Below are 16,926 nucleotides of genomic sequence, written 5' to 3'. Positions count from 1 at the left end.
TGGCAGATTGAACATGATTAGAATAGAAATCAGATTTAAGCCCAGAAGGCACGTGGTATAATGGGAAGAACAGGGACTTTGGATACTAAGCTGTTTGATAGGAATTCTGGCTCAGCCACTTAGCTGTATGATCCTGATCAAAGCTCCCTTTTCTCATCGGTAAAGTGGGGATAATAACGACACTCGAATGACAGGGGCGTGTGCAGATTAGAGATAATGCATGCCATGTGCCTAATTTATCATTGGTCCATAGTTACTCAAAAAATGGTAACGATGGGGCTTCCCTGGTGGCGCAGTGGTTGGGAGTCCGCCTGCCGATGCAGGGGACGTGGGTTCGCGCCCCGGTCCGGAAGGATCCCACGTGCCGCGGAGCGGCTGGGCCCGTGGGCCATGGCCGCTGAGCCTGCGCGTCCGGAGCCTGTGCTCTGCAGTGGGAGAGGGCACAGAGGTGAGAGGCCTACGTACCGAAAAACAAAAAATTATAATAATAATATAGGACGCTTGTGAGACATACAAGCAGGTAGGCAAGGGAGTGCTGCCCCAAGAGCTGGGTGAACTACATTTTTATAATCAAAGGAGAAGTGGGGAGGGGTAGAAGACCACCTTCTTCCTCATTCTCGAGTAGACATCAGGCTTCCATCATCATTCCCTCCTCCACGTCGGGCGGGGGGGAGTTTTTTGTCCCTTTGTGGCCCAACCAGGACTGTCATGGCGCTATGGAAATTAGCAAAACAGGTGGCAATCCATGCTAAAATAAGGTAACTCATCTCAGGTTTCAGTATCATGAGGGTCTTCTACTTTGGAATGTCATCTTTCTCCTGTATTTTTGTTTTTAGTGCGTGCAGAGGAACAAGTCCTAGGAACTGTTAACTTACTGACCTCAGTGGCAGGATACAGGTGTCATTTTCCTACCATTGTTTTATTGTCTTGAGGCCTGTCTCGTGCTTCTGTTGCATGGTTTTATTGCTAAGCAAGCTTGCTTTCTTGAGTGATCATTAACTTACAGGGGTCTCCCAAAGTTCCTTCTCTGTCCATGATCTCTTAGTGGGATTTTTAAACTATTGGATTATCTTACCCTATTCCTATCAAAATGGTGTAGCCCCTATAGAACACAGTATGGTGGTTCCTCAAAAAATTAAAAATAAAATTACCATATGACCCAGCAATTCCCACTTCTGGGTATATATCCAAAAGAATTGAAAGCAGGGTCTCAAAGAGATATCAGTACACCCATATGCATTACAGCATCATTCACAACAGCCAGAATGTAGAAGCAACCTAGGTGTCCATTGACTAATTGCGGTCTATACATACACTGGAATATTATTCAGCCTTAAAAAGGAATGGCATTCTGACACATGCTACAACATGGAGGAACCCTGAGTTCATCATGCGAAGTGAAATAGTCCCGAAAAGGCAAAAACTGTATGAATCCACATATATAAAGTACTGAGAGTAGTCAAAATCATAGAGACGGAGAGTAGAACGGTGTTTACCAGGGGCTGGGGGAGGGGGAGTTGGGGAGCGGTTATTTAATGGGTATAGAGTTTTAGATCTGCAAGATGAAACGCGTTCTGGAGATGGGCTGCACAACAGTGTGAACGTACTTAACATTACTGAACTGTACACTGAAAAATGGTTAAGACGGTACGTTTCATGTTCCGTGCATTTTACCACAATTAAAATTTTTTTAAATGTTAAGTGCTAGAGGGTTTTCAAGTAGTGAGTTTTACTAGTATTACTACGCAATGAAAGGAAACAAAGTCAAAGCTCCCCTTTTTCTCAGGACTCCAGGAGGACTCTAGTACTGCGGTCCCCAACCTTTTTGGCCCCAGGGACTGGTTTCGTGGAAGACAAGTTTTCTGGGGCGGGGGGAGGGGGGGATGGTTCAGGCGGTAATGCGAGCGCTGGGGAGTGGCAGACAAAGCTTCATTCGCTCACCTCCTGCTGTGCGGCCCAGTTCCTAAGAGGCCACGGACCAGTACCAGTGCACGGCCTGGGGGTTGGGGACCCCTGCTCTATAGTATAATGGGGTCAGAAAACCTGGGTTCAAATTCTCTCTGACTCAGGCTTGGGCAGCACGTGACTGGGTCAACTGCTTCACCAAGCCCATTCTCAAGCGAAAATAATGATACCAACAAACAGGTCGCCATGGAGCTTCAATGAGATAACATATGTGCCTGGTATGTGTTCACCCTCCCTTTCTCCTTCCTCCTTCCAGTAAGTCAGAAAAACAATGCATTCTGTTGTTTCCATGATGCGAGGAAAAAGCAGATAAAAAACACTCCCATTGTAAAGATGAGAAAACCAAGGAGAATCTGAGGTTCTTCAAGGTCAGAGGGGACCCGGGACCAGTCTCCTGACTTCGAGGCCCCGCTGAGACATGTCTGCTGCGACAGATGGCTGCTCAGGCCTCAAAGGAGATCACCTCAGGCATACTGAGGGGAACAAAGGGCTTATTGAAAACATCTGGGCTGAGGTTTTCCAACTGGTTTCTCAGTTTGGCCTCGTTTCCAAGCCATCAAGCTCCACTGAAACATATGCTCCCTAATCGATTGCTGTTTCAACAACAAACCAATGTTTGTCTTGCTAAGTACTAGCAACGGAAAAGACCCTCCACGTGTGAAGCGGGGCCTCTTCTTTGGAACATTCTGTAGCAAAGCTGCTGAATGGACAGAAACGGTGAAAAGAAACAGAGCCCTCATTCCCTCTGCAGTGAGAGAAACCACCCCGGCTAAGGAGATGGGAAACAGGACAGCACACAGCTAAAAGCAGCAGGAAGCGCTGCACAACAGATGCCCCAGGGCCTGCTTTACTTTTTGATAAGGAAGATTTGAAATTAGCACCCTGGAGCGCTAATGGGAACTATTATCCCAAAGAGTTGCTTTCCTAAGAAGCTTCAATTCACCCCCAATAATTCTACCCTCTAGGCATTCCCACCAGTTACCTTCTTAGATAGTGGCAATGTACATTTCTACTTAGCCCCAGATGCACGCATGATAAACTCATTTGGCCTGATTTCATGATATTTTTTTTTCCTGTATGCTTAATGCCTAACAACTAGACGGTTCTGATTCCAAAGCAACCAGCTCTTGTTCTGCTATTGGAATGCGGGGTGCTTCCGGGCACAGTTCAGTACGTGCCATCTCAGAGCTGCTAGGAAAGTGGCACTAGGGACACAGATGGGGCTCAAACTTTGGATGCAAAATGCCAATCCGAAGCAAAACTCCATTTTACTCTTTCCACTCATTTCATCTAAGAAACCCTTCTCCTGATGAAAGGAGAAGAGACGTACAAACAAGTTAACAGATCATTTGGAGGATAAACATCATAAATAAAATTCTGTTTGAATGCCAGTCCTCCCCAGGGCTGTTGGGGCAGTGGAAATCATTCAACTTAGGCGCTTCAGGACCCCACTGTGATCATCTGCTGGCTTCGTCACTCTGATCTGAAGAACGAGGGAGTGAGGGGGAATCACATCTAACCTCAGATCTGAGGACAGGCAAAGGAGAGCAACCATCTGAGGTTCGGGTGCCTGTGAGGCCATCCAGAAGGTGAGAAATGGGGCAGCTGTCCCCTCTAGAACGTTCTAAAAGGGCCCATGATTTCTCTGAGCTCAGAGATGTTTTGGGAGAAAAAATCTATTGAAAGGCTAGGCTGGAAAACCTAGAAGGTCCACGGATGTTCTCCCCAGCTTCATCACTACAGCCTGAACTTCAAAGGAGTTGATGACGGTGGCACTCCTGGGCGGGTGGCCTCTCACAGGTTCACCTACAGTGTTTCCAGTTCATCCACAGAGCCGACTAAACCCCATCGGAGCACACCCCAGGGCACTGGTCACTATGCTAACTGTTTTTAATATTCTTCAAAGTCAATCTGAATCAGCATTGGTGGTGTCGTCGTGAGCATAGCTGCCTTCCAAATCAAACTGAATCAGTTGATTAATATTTACTGAGTGACCCCCTTGTACCCAGTGTTAAAAATCCTAAACTGACGCTGATGAGATTCAAATACATTTTACATTTAAAGGGTCTCTCATGAAAAACCAAGTACCGCTTTACATAGACAGCATAATCCTTAAAGTCCTAGAGACATGACAGTTAAAATTTTTAGCATCAGTTTCTCCCTTCCTCTCTTTGGTACTTTTTCTTTCCTAAGTCTCGATGGTCTCAATAGCCCCAGAGAGGACGCTTCCAATACTCTAAGTTACTATACCTCCTCCCTCCAATGACTCTCCTCCACCCTACATCAGCCAGCATCCCATGGTCACAGCTTAGACCTTGACATTACAAACAATTGCACTCCCTCCCCAATCGCCATTTCAACACTTCTGCTGTGCATCTGCACCTACAGCTCCATCTTTCTAGCACACTCATTCTAGCACTGCACTCTCAACCCACAACCCATCGATCCTAGCAGCTTCCCCCAGTCCTTCAATGGCTCCATGGAGTACCTTCCTACTTACCCAGTGTGGACTTCATGGACCGCGATTTTAATCGTTCCCTTGAAACTTCCCTCTACTCCTGTGAACTTTTCTCCCTTCGTCATCCTTGGATGGCAAAGTTTGAGCCAGGCTAACTCACCTCTCCAGCCCCCCCATGGCTGCTCCTGAGCAGGGGAACATGGGATGGGGAAAAACCATATCCACCTTACCTGATGACAGGTAAATTTTGTTTGGGTAGAAAGAAAATAAAGATGTCACTAGAAAAACCCCAAAGTCATTGGAAAACACTTGTTATAAAATAATTAGGCTTAGAGAGCCTGGAATAGAAAACATAAATCTGATGTTACCCCCAGAACACTCAGCTAGCAGAAAAAAGGAAGATGTGAAAGGATGGAGAAGTGTCCAGAGTTTTTGTAACAAAGACAGCAAATGGGTTTTCAAACAGCGTATGCTAACTCATCTGTGCTGCTTTCGCTCATATCATAGTAAGGAACCCAGAGCCAGCTTCAGAGAACATTTTACTTTAACTGCCGTGTCTTGATCCGGTTATTCCAAAAAGACGTATTCAATTACACAGAGGTGAGACATGTATGAGGCGCTATTTCCTTCTCCTATAATTTCTAGAATAACCAAAAGCAAGGGTTGGAAGGGACCATAACAATGATCTATTTCAGTGACTCCCACACTTGGCTACATGTGCAACCACTTGGGAGGCTTCCAGAAGTTACAGAGTCCTAGATTCCAGCGCAGACCTTAATTCTGAACATCACCGGATAGCACCCCAGGGGATGCTATGCCGTTGGTGTGGCACTAATCCGTTTATCCAGGATGAGAGTTTGGGCACCTCTGATTCCAGCAGCCAGGCCCACGCTGACACCTGTGCAGCTGCTTGGCCAGGTGGAAGAGCTGCTTTTGCTTTACTAACCCAAGGAGGGGCACGCCAGCTGGAGATTTTATTTTATTTATTTATTTATTTACTTATTTATGGCTGCATTGGGTCTTTGTTGCTGCGCACAGGCTTTCTCTAGTTGCGGTGAACGGGGGCTACTCTTCATTGTGGTGCGTGGGCTTCTCACTGTGGTGGCTTCTCTTGTTGTGGAGCACGGGCTCTAGGCACCAGGGCTTCAGCAGTTATGGCATGCGTGATTCAGTTGTTGTGGCTCGCGGGGTCTAGAGTGCAGGCTCAGTAGCTGTTGCACACGAGCTCAGTTGCTCTGCAGCATATGGGATCTTCCCGGACCAGGGATCGAACCCATGTCCCCTGCACTGGCAGGCAGATTCTTAACCACTGCATCACCAGGGAAGTCCAGGTTTTATTTTTAAATAATGTCCTTGACCCTTATCTACTTTCTTATTTAAGACCACAGACTATGACAGCTTCAAGAATTCTTAGAGAGCCTAACTTTCAGATTAGGAAACTGAGGGCAAGGAGGATAAATGTCTTCCCACAAAGCATATAGATAGTTAGGTCGACACAGGACTAAGCCCAAGGTTCTGGGCTCTAACACCTGCCCTCCCTCAAAATTACCCACCCCCCCAATTTTTTTTCAGTGTATTGACTTAAAAAGGGAGGAAAGAAGAAGCCAATCAAAGTGAAAAACCCAAAGCAACTCGTTCCTGTCCTGGCCAAGCCCAGAACAGCGTGTTGGTATTAAAAGTGTGAACTCTACCGGGACAGGAGGGTGGAAGAGTCAGGGGACACTAGCCTATGGGCAGCCTTTGTGACAAAGAGCAAAAGGCACTCCTTCCAAGAGGGCGGAAGAAAGGCACCATCTGCCCCTGGCTGACGCAGCCCCAGGCAGGGCACAGGGCTCAAGAGCTAACCACAGACTGACTTCAGCCGCTCCCTAGGGTCACTAACCAGCCTGGTTTCCCAGGACCAGGAGTTTCCCAGGCTGCCAGGCTTTGTGCGCTAAAACCAGGAAAGTCCTGGGCAACGCAGGACCGGCGGTCACTGTCCCCCTCCCTGGCACCCCCCCGCTCCCACCTTCCAGCACAGACACGGAGGCTGCCCAGATGGCGTATTATCAGGAATTGCTACTTGACAGTAACTGCAGCTCCGTTTGCCAGGCTATCCCCCTAGAAGCCTGTGCCCGGGCTCTCCAGGTGACCCCAGTGCTCGGTTCCCAAGCGCAGAGCGGTTTACCTTCCCCTTTGCCGTAGGAAGAGCTGGGGGTCCAGGACTTGGCCTCCACGTAGCCCAGCTCCCGGCAGACGACGTGGGCAGCGTGGATGGAGAAGTCATCGTCACACACGGTGCCCCACCGGCCGTCGTAGTACACCTCCACCCGGCCCTCGCTGTGCTTCCTCTTCTGGCCCGCCAGGCGCAGCTGGATCTTGACCACGTCGGAGGGCACCTGAGGCCGGTGGTACTCCGGGGCGGGCTGCTGGAAGTACTCGGGGTAGTGGGGCCAGCTCTCGTACTGCGCCAGGCTCAGGGCGGGCAGGAGGGCGAGCACAGACAGACAGCCGCAAAGGCAGGAGCCTCCAGGTCTCTCCATCCCTGTCCTCGGGCTGGAAGACCTGATGGAGGGGGACACTTGGCGCTCAGGAGGGATGGGCAGGAGTTTCCTGGAAGAGAGGAGAGGTTCGGGTTACAGACATCTGGAAAACGGCCAGTGATTTCGTACTCTTTTGCTTAGGATTGAAAGCTCATTCTGGATTCCAACCTCTTCTCTTCTCCCATCTTATGCTTCAGCTAGACAGGACTGGGAAGTCCTATTTCTTTGCCCACCACCTTCCCAGATCTTTGAAATGCTTTCTTCCAGGATGAGTCCTGGCAGGAAACAGAGCACACTTAGACTTCATTTGAGTAGAGTCTTTTGGTTTGTTTTGTTTTGTTAAATATTTATTTATTTATTTAGCTGTGCTGGGTCTTAGTTGTGGCACATGGGATCTAGGCTGCAGTACGTGGGGTCTTTAGTTGCGGCATGTGGGATCTAGTTTCCTGACCAGGGATTGAACCCGGGCCTCCTGCACTGGGAGCGGGGAGTCTTAGCCACTGTACCACCAGGGAAGTCCCCATTTGAGTAGAGTTTTTTTAAAAAGACTAGGTACATTAATGGATAAAGATGTGGTACATATATACAATGGAGTATTACTCAGCCATAAAAAATAACGGAATAATGCCATTTGCAGCAACATGGATGGACCTAGAGATTGCCCTCTGGTGGGCTACTGAAGCAGCCCCCAGGGACTTCCTTCCAAGGCGGGCTTATTATCTAGACCTTCTCCTCACCCCTCCCAGACACCTTCATATCCCCAAAGAGGTTACAAACGGCTTAAGGGCAGGACTTGTTTCTCATCCTTCTTTGGCTCCTCCAGAGTGAGCACGGTAGGTTGGAAGACATGTTTATGGAATGAAAAGGTGATTTGGTTCCAGGTACCGAGTGGCTGGAGAAACGCAGATGTGACAGCGTATGTTGAAGAGGGCTCGGGTACTCCCAGGTAAGGTGGCCTTCCTCCCTCTGGATGTTAGCTGACCTGGATGGAAACGGCATCTTCTGGGTGCTGAGAATAACACTACGAGGCTTTGAGTCTCCATCTTTACTTACTCACGGGCACATACCTGAACCTTCCTATAGCTCTGCTTTCAGGCTCCAGGCCTCCAGACACCCCGACATGCTGCCCACCCACACCCCAGATCTCATTATGTTTTATACTCTGGACCTCAAGATGGCTGAGACCACTAAACGAGGAGGTCAGAGGTAGAGTCCCTTAAACAGCTCTCACGCAGGGCCTGTCCTTAGCTGAACGGTGGAGTAGACCCAGAGAGCAGTCCTGAGGCGCTGCTCTAGCACTTGGGGAAGCCGAGGATGCCCAGGAGACAATTCCATCCCTTTACATAGCTTACGTCCCTGAGGGCTGCTGGGGGCTGAGTCCAGCCCACTCTGTGCACAGAAGGGAGGCATAAAGCTCTTTGTACCAAACAGGAGAGGGGCTGAGTGGCCCATCATCAGGCAAGGGAGAGCAGGACAGCAGAGTGAGGGGGTGGGGGGTGATCACAGACTCTGGAGCCAGACAGTCTGGGTTTGCATTCTCATTCTGATACTGACTAGCTGTGTGACCTTGGGCAAAATACTTAACTTCTCTCTGCTGTTTGATGTTTTGTAGCTATAAAATGGGTAGGATAATTATATCTAGCTCACCGAACTGTTATGAGGATTAAATGAATGGTACATAATAAGCCCTACAGGCGCATTTGCTAAATAAAAATTTTTAATTTTTATATTTTCAAGATTGTGGTCACCGTACCCAGGTGGAACCTACCTCTATGAATTCCAGGATGAGGTCCTAGAGCGGGAAATAAAAACTTAGTTCATATACCTTGATCCTTCCATAATTCAGAGAGCTAGGAAGACTGTCTTAAAGGACTGCAGGGGTATTTCCTGGAAGAGGAAGTAGACTTGGAAGATGGGGCCCCCAGAGGAAACCAGGACCAGCAGGTGAAAGCTACAGCAGCGCGTCATACATTCTCTATTAACCAGGTACAGAGGGTTAGGCCAATTGTATGACTCAGTTCATGGCACACCACCAACAAGGAAGGACCAGATAAGTGCCCAGAACACCTGGGAGGGATGATCTAACTTGGAGAGAGGCAGTTCCACATCTGTCGGGATGGCCAGGCAGTGCCTGGTCCCATCCTGGGTTTGGGGGCAGAGATGCCTCAGCTTTGGGGGGCAGTCAGGACCGAGGACTTCGGAAGGCCCTCTGGTTCACTGGAGATCCAGCCATCCTCATCCTGTGACTCACAAACAAGGCCAGAAAGTTGTGGGGTTCCTGCAACGGCCCTCTTCAGACCACAGCCTGACAGGCTAGTACGTGGCTCTGAAGGCGATGAGGGGTCATCGCCTCCTCTGCCCTGGCCACGTTTCATTCCTGTCCCAGCACATTGGCATCCACGAGCTCATCTATGCCTCACTAGAATCTTGAGACATGGGTGGAGTAGCCAGAGATGAGGATTCTTACTCTACGAGGGAGAAAATCAAGAAGCAGAGAGAGAGGAATTTTCTGCTAGACTTCACCGGAATTGCACTGTTCGTGCAGGCAAAGCCAGAAGTAGTCAACCCCAAGCTACCAAAACATCCATGATCCACTATCACATATTAAAAATGTCCAAATTCCACCTGGGACACAGATGCCTTTATAAGGCGGAACATACCTACGTTCCCGGCTTCAGTTCCAACACTTCTCTCCTTGCCCTCACTCCAGCCCTTCACGTGTCACCCATCCAATCATATCAGCCTAGAGTGGCTTAAGTTTTCCCACCTCCATCAATGTGCTCCATCCCCACGCATCCCCTTCCCTCCGAAAAGTGTACATCACAATCCTTCCTGTTCTTCAAGGAAAGCTTCCCAGATGCTCCTAATCAGAATCAATGTCTTCTCTGATTCTCTTTAAAATAGCATCCTGCTTGTGCTTTGCACCAGTGTCACATCAGGCTTTAGTGGACACTCAGTCCCAGGGGCAGAAGCCATCTCTTGTCATTTCCACACAGTACCATGTGTTTTTGGCTACGGCAGACTAGCTTGTAACAGATAAACCTTCCCACCAAGGACAACTGGAAAAGGTAGGTAAAACACGAAAAGCATGTATCTGAAGACACTGGAGAGGTGTCGAGGCAGCAAAGACTCAAGAATCCAGAGAGATGGGAAGTACAGCGAGGTAAGCCTGACACTCGTGTCTGCTTTTCCCCTGAAGCCATTTGCCAATTCCAAGGCAGTTGCCAACAGGCTGGGAAGCTAAGCAAAACTTCAGGCATCCTCCCAGGACTCAGGACACAAAAAATTGGAGTTCAGAGACTGCCAAGGAGGAAGGGCCCTGTTAAATAGCCCCAGGCTTTCAGATAGGGGTCCCTGAAGGGCTAAACTCTAGAAGTTAGGACAGAGTTACTTTCTACGTGTTAGAAAGATCTAACATCCGTATAACTGGAAGTCCAAAAGAGGACAGAGAGGACGTCTGGAAGAAATATTTGAAAAGATAATGGCCAAGAATTATACGAAACTGATGAAAGATAAGAAGCCCAAGAAGTACAGTTTACAAAAAAAAACCCATACCAGGGCACATCAAGATCAGACCATGGAAAATCCAAGACAAATAGGAACGCTTACAAGCAGCCGGAGTATAAAAGGAGTATTAACTTCAGAGGAGCAGCAGTAAGGGTAACAGTTGGCCTCTCAACAAAAAACAAGGAAACAAAGAAGATAATCACATGACAGTTTTGAAGGGTTGAAAAAAATAAGTCAGCCTAGAATTCTGTACCCCCTGGAGAGAATAAAGGTTTTCACAAAAGTGGAGAGAGGACTTCCCTGGTGGTGCAGTGGTTAAGAATCTGCCTGCCAATGCAGGGGACAGAGGTTCGAGCCCTGGTCCGGGGAGATCCCACATGCCACGGAGCAACTAAGCTTGTGTACCACAACTACTGAGCCTGCGCTCTAGAGCCATGGGCCACAACTACTGATCCCACGTGCCACAACTACTGAAGCCCACGCTCCTACAGCCCATGCTCTGCAACAAGAGAAGCCACCGCAGTGAGAAGCCCGCACACCGCAACGAAGAGTAGACCCTGCTCGCCACAACTAGGGAAAGCTCACGCGCAGCAACGAAGACCCAACGCAGCCAAAGATAAATAAATAAATACATAAATTTATTTTTAAAAAAACAAAAAGTCGAGAGACTTTATCATCAGAGTTCTCCAAGATGAAAATACTAAAGGGAGTTCTTCAGACCACAGGACAAATCATCCTAGATGTGGAATGAAGGAAATGGAAGGGGGAGCTATGCAGGTAAATCTGAATGAAGATCAACTGTGTAAAATAATAATGTCTTATGGGGTTTACAATATATGTGTCATTAAAATACCATGGTGAAAACAGCACAAAAGGTAGAAGGGGATTAAATGGAAGTGTTCCAAGGTCTTTGCACTATCTGGGAAGTGATGAAAGTACTCTTTTCTATTAGACTTCAGCAAATCGTAATAGTCTTAGATGCATACTGTAGTCTTTATGTAATCAGCGTAAGAAGAGAAAAAAAGTAGAATGAACATGGCAATAAAGGGGAGAAATGATGGAATTATTTTTTTTAATCCCGATTAATCCAAAATTAGAGCAATAAAGCAGAGAAAAAGTAACATAGAGGAGTTGTCACAAATAGAAAAAATAGTAAGATGGTGGATTTAAAACCAAATATATCAGTAATTTCGTTAGATGATACTGCAATGAAAAGACAAAGATTGTCATAATGGATTTAACAAAACAATATTTTCTATTTCCTATGGAAGACCAAGAGGTTTAAAGTAAAAGGATGGAAAAAGATTTACCACACACACATTCATCCAAAAAAAGTTGGTACGAAGTAAGATAAAGTCAACTTTAAGACAAAAAGTGTTACTGAAGACAAAAACTTATGATGATGGAAGAGTCAGTCCATCAGGAAGATATTAACTAACTCTTCTCAGTTTGTATACGCAGACTCCGCATGTATGAAATAAATATTGACAGAACTAATAGGAAGAAAACGACAAATCTGTAATCAGAGTGGGAGATATTACACACCGTTCATCAGGAGAAGCAGACAAAAAATCCTTGTACTAAAGAAGTGAACAATATGATAAACAAATGCGACTTAATTGACAAGTTTCTATCAACTGGACTCAGAAGACAGACTTGCTTCAAGTCCACATGCAAGATTTACCCAAATGGACCCTAACCTGGGTCATAAAGCAAGTCTCACCCCATCTAATGAAATCACACACAATGTGTTCCCTGAGTACAGTAGAATTAAGCTATGCACCAATCATAAAAGAATAATCATTAAATCCCCCAATATTTGGAAATGATGTAAAAGGAAAAAAAGTCTATTTCTGTTCATTTCCACTGAGGCCACAGGATCAAATTGATTTACTCACTCAATAAACATTCATTGAGCTCCTGGTACACATTAGACCTCATGTGGGTAAAGTAGACATGCTCTTGCCATGGTTCTAATAGGAACTGACAGGGCATTCATGTTCTAGCTGTGGTTTGCCTACAGGAAATCAGGGAATATTCATGGATGGAACCACCTGATCCAGGTGGCCTGACCTTGAACTCAGCAAAGTTTTTCCTCTTGTAGCCAGTGTCTATATCCTCATCTGGCAGAAATTTAAGACAGAAAGTCCATGACTTGCCAAAGGTCCCACAGAGTGACAGACCTACAACCAATATGAAGCTAACATTATAAAGTGCCTCCCCTATGCAGGCACTGTGTATGAATCATGCCTTTTTATTTTCTGTATTTCTGCCGTTTTGATATCTGGGGGTCTATGCTGACTCTGGAGAACGACTACTCAGAAACTACGCTACCCACTTTCTGGTTAATTCTTAGAGATGATAAAGGACTCACCCACAAGTGTACTCTGCATGTGTAAACCAATCAGTCCAGAGCTATACCTTCCCAACTATTTCCATTCTCAGGATCTCACACTCTGGGCCACTAACCCCCTGCCCTAATCACTCTAAGACCAGGTACCAGATAAGAAGAGATGGTCCCTATGCCCTTATGCCCCAGAGAGAGGTGAAATTATTCAACTAACCAATCCTTAACCTGATTAGCCTGCTTACTGTGACAGTCATAGTAGATGCTCTTACCCACATTTTCCCCTCACTCCTGCCTCTGACCAACCCTGGTGCTTCTTCCTGTGGCCCTGCATGGTGTGCCAGGCCTCCTTGATTCTAGGGATCTGTGACTATAACCTTCTTCCTCCATGACAGTCATTTCTGTGTCTGTGTCTTTCCACACCTGATTAAAACAAATCTTGGGTACATTTTAAAACGTACACATGATTTAATGTTTAAAAACATGATTCTCAACATTCTGCTGTATTAATTCACTTAATGGGGCAAACACCATTACTATCAAGGCACAGAGAGTTTCAGCAAGTTGCCTCAGGTTGCACTGTTGGTTAAGTGGCAAGGCAGGTTCTGAACGAGGGCAGCAGGCTGACCTGTGTCCTTCATCTTCACCTCTGTGCTCTAACAGCCCCAGTCCAGCATTTTCTTACCATCTCCCAAGCTCCCCCTCACTCGAGAGCTACGGAGGCCTGCAGATTGTCTATTCACATCTCAAAAAGAAATGGAAAAAGTATGTGGTTCTGTAATTTTTTAAGAGGAAATCGTAATCTCTGGATTTGCATATCTATAAACTGCTCCGCCCAACTTCTTGGACTCTCCAATCTGTGGGAATGAATGGCTAGTGTTCAACTCTTAAATCTTTCCTACAAAAGTGCTCCTGAATTTTTTGCTTCCTTTGTGGGGCTTCTCCTACTCTCCGGGGAATTGTAAAATATTAGACCCAGATGCTTCTCTTTTCTTTTTAAAAATAACTTCCATGGTTTTTTCTTTCTTATTGCAAAAGTTATACAACTTGGTGATACAAATCTGGAGAACACAAACAAGTAAAAAGTAGAAAAGAATTTGCAATACCCCTATTGGATAGAATGATTGTCAACACTCTGGTGTACACCCCTTCCAGCCTTTTTTCTGTACATATATATTTCCTCTTAAAACGTACAATAATTTTCTACATACTCTTTTGTAAACTGCTTTTCACATTTACCAGTATATTGCAAACATCATGCCTCATTGACTTTTACAAGATTTTTATTACATAGTATTCAATCTTATGAATGCACCAGAAGATTGAATAATCTTACCAGTAAATTTTTTACTGCTGTTCACATAGCTGAAATGAATATCCTTGTAGCTAAAATTTTCCACAGTCTTGGGATAAATTCCTAAAGGCAAAATTTCTGGGTCAGAGGGCTGTTAAAAAGTGAACGCTTCTGCAAAACTATATTAACTGCCCCCAGAAGGACTGTGCTAGGGTACACGTCGGCCTGAAGTATGCAGATTTCGCCACAACCTCAAAATTCTAGCTATGACCACGCTTTCAGACCTTTCTCCATCTGATAAGGGGGGGGGGGGCAGGTTTTCTGTTTTAACCAACGTTTCTTTTGCTACTAGTGAGGTTGACCTTTCTTTTCTTCAGGCTCTATTGGCCACCTGTATTTCTTTTTTTTGGAAATTATCTCTACGTGTTTTTTTTAAATCCCCTTACTATTATATGCCTTCCTTTATTGCATGGTAACATCCATTTTTCACAATGGCATCCATCCATCCCTCAGGAGGGAAAAATTGCCAGCGTCCAAAGCAGAGCTGCGGAGGATGGAGAGCAGAATGCCCTGCGGCTCCACCCACCGCCGAACCCCTGTCCCGCGGTGGGCTGCCACCCGCTGCAGACCAGAGGCCTCGCCCGCTCCTCCCAGGCTCCAGTTTCCTTTCTGCACTTGAACTTTCTCGGCAGGAGACTCCAGCTGCTGGGGGGCGAGGGTGGCCTGGAGGGGAATCCGTCCAGGGTGGTCCCCCTGCTTGTGGCCCCCGCTGCAGCGCGTCCCGTGACAAGACTGTTGGCAGCCTGATGACCCGGTTTAGAACCGAGCCCCACCGGGTGTCCCCAGTTGCGGGGACGGGGACCGGTGCCCCTCCCGGGAGCAGGCAAGTGGCCCCGGGCTGGCAGCCCCTTCGCGATCCGGCCGCCGCGCTCTGCGTCCCTGCTCCCCGCCCTTCCCAGCGCCGGCGGCCGCGGAGCCGGAGTGTCCTCAAGCGCAGGCGGCGGCCGCACGCGGCCCGGGGTAGGTGGCACACATGAGCCCGCGAGGGCGCTTTGCGTGATCAGGACCGGTGCTGACTCGGCCGCCTAGGCTTCCCGGCCCCGCTGCAGCCGCGCTGGAGCCGGCGCCTGAGGCCCCGCGGCCTCCCCTTGAAGCAGGCCAGGCTCCGTGGGAGCGGATGTCCCCTCTCTGCTCACATCACTCACGCGGAGCCGGTGCTGTTGGTGATGGGGGGTCTCGGCTGGGCCCTGGGCCTAGCACGGTGCCTGGCACATGTTGGGCGCTTATTAAAAACCGGTTGGACGGTAACAGGGTAGGATAACTCAAAGTAGACCCATCCTCAGGATGGTTTTAAAATAAGCTCTACTGCTTTGATCACAGGTCAAAGGGCTATTAAAAGCGAAGTGGATGGAGGAGGCCCTTGGCTCCCTCATCTTCCATTGTATGGGTCTTCTTGCCCCTCAGCAACCCTTCCTCCCGGTACCTATTGGCACGATGTTGGGTATCTTGGAGTCAGAACATAAGGGTCTGAACCCTGACTTTACCACTTCCAAGCTCTACAGATTTGGGGGTACTTTTGGAGCCTGGATTTCCTCTTCTGATCATGGAAATAACCTTCTTTGCAGGTGTATATGTGATGATTAAATGAGATAACATGGAAATCCCTAGCACACAGCATGGCTTCATTCACATTAGTTTTCTTCTTTCCCTCCTGCCACTTCTGAACCCCTGAGCCTTGTTCTCAGTAGGTACTCAGCAAATATTAATTGAATGAATAAATATAAATTCCTATTCAAATCGTTACACCTTATCAAAACGGCCTTTTCCTTCTGACCTAATTGCACAGGAAAGCGAGCTGAGAAATCCATTCCTTACTAATTTATTGTATTAAGAAATTTAAACATGAAGGAGTAGAATTGTGACTTTTCTATGAAGAGGGAACTTTTATGTTTTAGCAGGGAATTCCTAGATATGAATTTTTTTTTCAGTAAAGATCACTGTATTTGTGACTTACAATCAAGAAGAAAATCAGACAATAAACAAGAAACAAAGAGCATAAGTAAAATAGTATGTTAGATAGTGACAAAAGCTTCAGAATAATGAAAAAATAGTGTAGCATAAGGGCATAAGAGAGTGCCAGGGGTAAGAAGGAGGGACGTTTTATATATTTATATATATATATATATATATATTTTTTTTTTTTTTTTTTTTTTTTGCGGTACGCGGGCCTCTCACTGTTGTGGCCTCTCCTGTTGCAGAGCACAGGCTCCGGACGCACAGGCCCAGCAGCCACGGCTCATGGACCCAGCCGCTCCACGGCATGTGGGATGTTCCCGGACCGGGGCACAAACCCGCATCCCCTGCATCGGCAGGCGGACTCTCAACCGCTGTGCCACCAGGGAAGCCCAGATATGAATTTTAATAGTTGAATTTTACATATTGTACAACGTTGGAAGTAAGGGCAATAGGGTTTTGGTGAGTAGGTGGACCTTCCACATGCCCTTCGAATCTGCTGACCTGGGTGCCTCTGAAATGCACTCTGTGTCGTAAAGGGGGTAGGCAGACAATGGGGTACCTTATGAGAAGTGAAGATCCCCTGGGATCATAAAATCTCACCCCAACACGGAATCAATGCTTGTGTCTAGACAAGAGTCATGGGTTATAAGGTTGGACCTAGTAGAGGCAGAGTGAGGCATGATCCCAGCCCAACACAGCTGATTTCCTGGGAGATGTGTCATCTCGTGACACACGCCAGTGTGTGCCCAAAAGGATGAGTCCCTAAACCCGGGCTGGACACTGCCTAAGGGCCCATCAAGGCCCAAGGCAGTGAGCA

The 16,926-nt window shown here is 47.1% G+C and overlaps 1 protein-coding gene across 2 annotated transcripts in view; it reads right to left on the bottom strand.

Annotated features, from left to right (window-relative positions):
• LOXL2 (lysyl oxidase like 2) overlaps positions 1–16,926 on the bottom strand; it is a 102,298-nt gene that overhangs the window by 66,573 nt on the left and 18,799 nt on the right. Inside the window, exons 2-3 of one of the 2 annotated variants that reach the window (XM_033857659.2) lie at positions 7,831–7,927; positions 6,591–7,015 (exon numbers count right to left, since the gene is read on the bottom strand). In XM_033857659.2, coding sequence (XP_033713550.1) covers positions 6,591–6,945 — 355 coding nt within the window. In that variant the 5' untranslated portion in view covers positions 6,946–7,015; positions 7,831–7,927. The remainder of the gene's footprint in view (positions 1–6,590; positions 7,016–7,830; positions 7,928–16,926) is intronic. The other variant, XM_033857658.2, reaches the window with a different exon arrangement.

Source organism: Tursiops truncatus, chromosome 6 (assembly GCF_011762595.2).
Source record: "Tursiops truncatus isolate mTurTru1 chromosome 6, mTurTru1.mat.Y, whole genome shotgun sequence".
Classification (NCBI taxonomy): domain Eukaryota; kingdom Metazoa; phylum Chordata; class Mammalia; order Artiodactyla; family Delphinidae; genus Tursiops; species Tursiops truncatus.
The sequence above is the reverse complement of the archived record's forward strand: the minus strand, read 5'-3'. Positions and strand labels throughout refer to the sequence as shown.